This window comes from Cardiocondyla obscurior, linkage group LG06, assembly GCF_019399895.1.
Source record: "Cardiocondyla obscurior isolate alpha-2009 linkage group LG06, Cobs3.1, whole genome shotgun sequence".
Lineage (NCBI taxonomy): Eukaryota > Metazoa > Arthropoda > Insecta > Hymenoptera > Formicidae > Cardiocondyla > Cardiocondyla obscurior.
Genome location: NC_091869.1, coordinates 4,322,196 through 4,328,434, shown reverse-complemented (window position 1 = coordinate 4,328,434; position 6,239 = coordinate 4,322,196). Strand labels below are relative to the sequence as shown.

The 6,239-nt window shown below is 49.0% G+C and overlaps 1 protein-coding gene and 1 long non-coding RNA gene across 4 annotated transcripts; one reads left to right on the top strand and one right to left on the bottom strand.

Annotated features, from left to right (window-relative positions):
- The first annotated feature begins 450 nt into the window (after window positions 1–450).
- On the top strand, window positions 451–5,656 carry LOC139103575 (protein jim lovell). Of its 3 annotated transcripts, none has more exons than XM_070658410.1 (5): window positions 451–696; window positions 2,574–3,064; window positions 3,136–3,410; window positions 3,508–3,858; window positions 3,942–5,656. In XM_070658410.1, the coding sequence occupies exons 2-5, from the start codon at window positions 2,698–2,700 to the stop codon at window positions 4,554–4,556; spliced, it is 1,608 nt and encodes a 535-aa protein (XP_070514511.1). In that variant the 5' UTR covers window positions 451–696; window positions 2,574–2,697; the 3' UTR covers window positions 4,557–5,656. The 3 variants fall into 3 exon arrangements, with proteins under 3 accessions (XP_070514511.1, XP_070514510.1, XP_070514509.1); XM_070658409.1 differs by lacking the exon at window positions 451–696 and adding an exon at window positions 730–900; XM_070658408.1 differs by lacking the exon at window positions 451–696 and adding an exon at window positions 1,271–2,112.
- LOC139103595 (uncharacterized) lies at window positions 2,008–6,235 on the bottom strand. The gene is made up of 3 exons (XR_011545916.1): window positions 5,814–6,235; window positions 2,239–2,406; window positions 2,008–2,122 (listed from the first exon to the last, which is right to left on the bottom strand). It is a non-coding gene; the product is annotated as an uncharacterized lncRNA (long non-coding RNA).
- Window positions 6,236–6,239: the final 4 nt, after the last annotated feature.

Here is a 6,239-nt window from a genome sequence, read left to right as displayed (position 1 = left end):
ACGAGGTACCTCCCCCCCCCCGGGGGAAAATATCTTTCGGCGAAGACGTTTGCTCTGCCGGAAGCGCTCGAACGAGAGGGAAGGAGGGGAGGAGGAAATCGGAAACGCGAGGCGTGCCAGAGAAGCAAGCCGATAGGGATTCGGTCGGCGATGCCGGCGCTACTCCGATCGATCGGAATTCGCGCGTGTCGCGCAGACGGCACTTCGGACCGGACATCGTCAGGTCGGTTAGTAATCCCGGAGCAGTCGGACGCTGGGTGGAAGCGAGCGGGCAGGAGGGACGAGGAGAATCGGGCACGCACGCGCGCGTACGCGATAGCGGCGCGGGCCGAGACGCGGGCACGGACAATATGCGTGCGACGACCGGTGGACGCGCCGTCGCCGCACATGCGCGCCCCGACGCGCCCCTGTTCGTTCACCGATTTCGATTTTAGTCACTCCCGGGTTCGGCTTCGGGGAAAATCGTCCCGGTGCGGCGTAGCACGGCGCGCTTCCACGGTCAGGCCACGGGCCACCACCCAATTCGCGTACGCGAGATCGACCCGCCAAGCGGCACGTAACCGACGAAACGATCTCCCGAGCTCAAGAAGCTCACGTATATCCGACGGCCGGCGCGCGAGACGACAATCGGGGAGGCCGTCGAGGGTGGCGCGTTGGGCCGACGATCTTCGGCCCTGGTGATCTCACGAGGATAAAGTAAGAGAACGAAGCGAACGCGGAGAGGGAGACGGAGAGAGAGGGAGTGAGTGAGAGCGAGAGAATAAACGCGCGGGCGCGAAGAGGACGCGCGACCGTCGATCTCCGGAATTATCGACGGTATCCGTCGTCGTCGCCGTTGAGGCAGCGTGTTATCCGATCGCTCGCGGTATCGTGCGGCCGCGACGCGCTCGAGAGAGAGAGGTGAGACCGATAAAGCGTCGTTCCGCGCATCGATCGGGCTAGTGCGACCGTGTACAAAACGATATCGGAGGGGGATCGGCAACGTCATCGTCGTTCCCGCTCCTCCTCGTAAGCGAGGTTCTGCGTTCGGCCTGCCGTCGGCTCGCCGCTGACGGGCTGAATGATCTTTAACGCCGAGTTTCGCGACGCTACGTGCCGGGCGCACTTGTTACCGTTGCCGTTTCGCAGCCGGCGATTCCAATGCGACGGCGAGTGCCGCTGGCCGGGTGACGCGGGACAAAGAGTGGCCGCGAAACGCCGCGCTGAGAGCGATACCGTCGGGGGTCAGAGGGGAAGACAGCGCGCGGAACGGATCGTGCGGACGCGACGATCTCCGTCCGAAGTGCTATGGGGGAGATGAAACGCGAGAGAGAAACGCGAGATGCAGGCGTATCCGCGTGCAAGACCCGCGCACACGCGTCTAAGGGTCGACCCCGCCGCGCGCGAAGGGAGAGGTAAAGGGACAACGACGGAGAAAGATGGCGCGTGCACGCGCGTGGAGTCGGCCAGCGGCGTAGCGACCTCGGGGGCGAATTCGATCGCGAATAACGAATAATGGGACGCTCTAAGGGCCGCGGCGAGATCCCGGCGACGTGAGAAAGCCACGATCCGACGAGCTCCATTCCCGACTACTTTTTGTTACGGAAATATTACAGAAGTTTTACGGAAATTTACGAGACACTCGACGTGTTTTGTCAAATGTTTCGTTAATTAAAAATGTCACTCGGAGATGATCGTTTGTAATTCGTTGAACACTTGTTAGAACGAGGATGTCTCTGGAAATTGTATTTATAATTGACTGTCAAGCAGACAGTCAAAGTAGCGTTTTTCTTTTCTTTTCTTTGACATGCTGCGGCCCTTAGAACGCAATCGCGATAAACGAGATCTAGTTCGGTATTATTGCCGTTCTTTTTTTAACTAATTCGGCTTTCTATCGTTTACTTTTCCTGTTTTTTTTCCCTTTTTTTTTCTTCTTTTTTTTCCTGAAGATTCGGATGCGAAGCGATGAAAGTAAACATCATGTGCGCCTCGCGCCTCAAGAATTCAAATAGAGATTTATTGATCTTCGCCTTTCGGGAATTAAAGAGGAGAACGCGAAGCTATGTAACTTGTATTGTAGAAGGGATCGACAATTCTTGCTCCAGTTTCCGGATCCGCGATTAAATTCTCCAGGTACTTTCCGCTGTAAAAGCTTATCTTTTAATTCGTGTTATTTTTAGTAACGCATAAAGTATAATAAGTAGCCTACGTAAGAATCTCATTTTCTTTTTTCATTGCAATTATTTATTCTATCTTTACCTATAGGCTGGACGATGCGACTGTTAAGTGACGCAAGGATCGTCGGAATCTTCCTCGTTTCAGAAATTAAGATGCGCCGTTAATAATTCCCCGTTGTGTCCCGGCCGTCGATGAGAGAGCCCCGCTGGCACGGCGTTTGTTTCAATGTAGCAGAGAAATCGTGCGTTCCTATAAAAAGCAGCTACGATTATCATTTAGGCGATAAGGAGTTGCCGCCGTGACCGCGTAACGAGAGCCGATAAAGCGCGAAGACGGTCGTCGACGGGAAACGCTTTCCGATTATTAGCTAATACTGGGTCATTCTGGGAAGATAACATGCCGTTGTCAAATTGCAGGTGGTGACCGAGCTCAGCGAATCGCTCGGGGACGGGGCTCACCAGCGGACGGACCGTGCGGGGGCGAGGAGACGCGCAAACAGCAGTAACGGCGACCACGGCGAACGTCCGGGGCAGCGTGGCGATGAAGCAGGAGCCAGAGGACGAGGACGATTACCTGGGCGAGTCGAGCATGCCGCCTGCGTCGCCGACGCCGCCGCCGGCGCCGACGGCCTTGCTGCCACCGTCCTCGTCCTCGTCGACAACCACCCGCTACGCCGTCACGCATCGCGTGCGGTCACACGCACGCAGCCTTCGTGCGATGGCGAACCCAAGTGCGGTCTGGGCGCACTTTGATCTTTGCGCCAACGACCCGCTGCGTGCCCAGTGTCGCATCTGCGGTGCAGTCGTCGTCCGGGGCGGCGCAAACCCGCGGCAGTGCGGCACGACGAACTTGCACCGACATCTCAGGGTACACCACGGAGGCAGGCTAATCGGCAGACGCTACCACGGTAAATGTCGCGTTCGCGAAACAAAGTTTTAATTCGTGTATCACGTTACTAATGTAATTATACTTTTTCAGTCCTCCAACCGACGTCACAAGGTAGCGGTAGCACGAAAGCCATAAGAATCGCCACGCAGTCTTTGGTAAGACCCCACCTTCGCAATATCGAGCCGGCGCCGCTATCTCAACAGCAACAGGCTCACCAGGCTCAGCAGCAAGGGTCGCAACCAAAGACTCTCGTCCTAAAAACTATTCCGTTGAAAGTGAAGCAAGTCGCGCCTACAACTATCAAGATGCCATCGCGGCAGGCCAATCAAGGACCCCACAATGTCGTGCATCAACAGCCTACGGAAGTACGTGGTGTCTTCGCGAAACGTTGCATCTTTTACAAGATAAAAATATAAATAAAATATGTTTTATTGAGCTAACGTTCTTTTCTACGTGTTGTAGGTTTGCCTGAGGTGGAACAGTTACCATAGTAATATGCAAAACAGCTTTCCGTCGTTACTAGACACGGAACAGTTCGTCGATGTGACCCTAGCGTGCGAGGGACGGTCCTTGAAATGCCACAAGATGATCTTATCTTCCTGCAGCGACTACTTGGCGGACCTGTTACGAGAAAATCCGTGCCAACATCCCATTATTCTAATGAAGGATTTGAAGTTTTGGGAGGTGGAAGCGTTGGTCAAATTTATGTATCGCGGAGAAGTCAACGTCGCCCACGATAAGTTACCGCAGCTGCTGAACGCCGCTGAAGCGCTGCAAGTGAAGGGGCTAGCTGGCCCGAGTCCCTCGTCCCAAGTAAGCTTATCGCAGATTTATTTCCATGCGCTCAGATTCGTTAATAAAAATTTTTAATTCACATTTCTCCTTTTTGTTTACAGAATACGAAGTCACCGCTACTTATACCTCAAACGAAGCCATTGTCGTCTCAACACGTAGTTCCTAGAAGTACCACAGAATCCAAAGAGAATAAAGCGTCACCCTCGAGGGTGTCGATGTCTTCTAGTCCTAAGCGTGCACAAAAGCGACAGCAGTCCGAGCACATAGAACCAAGACCCTTTACCAAAATACGTCTACAGCGGCCTGTAACGCCCACATCGCCAGGTGCGATCGTGAAGCTAGAACCTTTAGATATACCTCTTAGTCCGACGGAGATATTCCCAGATAGCAATGAAGACGTTACGCCTTCCTCGGAGTTCGAGAAGCTTATGAGTTTACACGAAGAGGATGATCCGGGTGGCGACGAACCGAACGACAGTGACGAAAGGTTGCACTTTTGCGAACTACCAGCTCCGCCGGATTTAAACGATAACGAAGACCAAATGGAGTTTGTACCTACCGATTTCCTAGAGCAACAGCAAGACATTGTCGATGAGCCAGAACCGAGTAATAAAGATACCAGTAAAAAAGAATCTCCCGAATACGTTGCCATTGGCGAGGACAACGAAAACGATCAGAATGAAATACAGTCCTCGAGAGAGAAGAAAGTGACATAGTAAGATACAAAAGTATCTTATAATCTACGTAACGATCGAATTGTACTATAAATTTTAATGGCAACTAGTATAAGAACACCTGCAATTTGTTTTCTTGAAACTCTCTCAAGCCAAGAAACGCATTCTTATGATAAATTGAAGTGGGTAGCATGCCGGTGATTGGTGTGCGAGAATCAAGTACCAAAACGAAGAGATTGTTATTTTTGGAATCTACGTATTGAAAAAGAAAAGAAAAGAAAAAAAAAAAAAAAAAGAAATCTTCGAGAAAGCTATCTTTTTAATTTAATTTTCCTGTTAATTAGAGATCTCTAATACAATAGCATCTTATTATGTAGAGCTCCAAGTTTTGAGGAAGGTACAACAAGATTAAGAGATACCTCCGCTAGTCCAACGCGTCCTTTTTTTTTCTTTTTTTACAACGCGTGTATATTTATTTAAATATCTTCTACGTATATTAACTTCATATGTATATATTAAATACGAGCGTCTGATTGTAAGCCGTGCATTTATATAAAAGTTAATGGTATCATGTTTGCGATTATAACGACGTGCGTAACTGATAATTTAAATTTATTGGCAAATGTGGGATATTATATTACGAAAATTCAAATCTTTTAGATTCTAGAATTGTGTTGTGTAACTTAATTTATCCGCGAAAGCGATGGGAGTGTGTCATGTGACGTTTCGTTGCGAATTGTAATTATTTATGTGTCAGATATGTGTCGCGTGCTATTGTCGTCGCCGATACGTGCGACCGAGAAAAACGTAGGTGTAAAATTGTAACGTGTGGCGATACATCTCACAAGTGTAAAAGATTTAAAAAGAAAAAAAAGGAAAAAAACCAACAAAAAAAAAAAAGGTATTGGTTACCACGACAAGCGGCGTTTCGAGTAACCGAAGAATTTCATTGCATGTACAAGTCAGATCTTAAGGATAAGAAGATTTTATGCGTGGACAGATTGTAAGTCTTTACGTGGATGTAAATTACAAATGTAAGCTTCTTCCTGTTCGTTGACGTGTCGCTAGATGCGGATATGTGACATCTTTGATAATTGACTTAGAAAATAAAGTGCTGACCGAAGAAGGTTTGGAAAATTGAATTGATTCTGGTCTTTTGTGTTCAATATCAAAAAGCAAGCGTAAAAAATTATTTTTTGATTATTTGATAAATAATTTACTTAATAAATTTTCTAACGGTGACTCAATTATGCGCTCGTGCAGGTGGCGGAAAAATTCGAAGTAATCAAAGTCACAAACCTGTGTCAATCCCGGTGTTTCTCAGCGCGGAGGCTTCAAAAACGTTCGGAAAGTATTCTTAGCTTAGGAAGAGTAAATTGATGGCACGAATCGAAGGCCCTTGCCTCCACCGATGGCGCCATTCCTCATCGACAACCGGAAGCTCGTGTCGCATATTACCCGGTCTCGGTGGTAATAAAACCAATGGTAAAACTTCTGTCTTACCATCCTGTTACCGAGGAAAATCCGCATTTATCATTTTTCTTCACTTTGGAACTTCACACTCTCCTCAATATAAAGTATCCAGTCGCGCGTAATATTTAACGTCAAGTACACACAATATTGCAATATGAAAGCAACATTTATCTCTCATTTTGCACATACATGCGCGATGTAAATACATTACGACTTCGCGCGCGACTTGCCAGGCGGCGCCAAGCGCCGCGC

Coding starts and splice junctions, on each gene's coding strand:
- LOC139103575 (XM_070658410.1), top strand. CDS start 2,698: ATGAAGCAGGAGCCAGAGGACGAGGACGATTACCTGGGCGAGTCGAGC. Junction 3,411..3,507: donor TGCATCAACAGCCTACGGAA/GTACGTGGTGTC, acceptor TACGTGTTGTAG/GTTTGCCTGAGGTGGAACAG. Junction 3,859..3,941: donor GCCCGAGTCCCTCGTCCCAA/GTAAGCTTATCG, acceptor TTTTGTTTACAG/AATACGAAGTCACCGCTACT.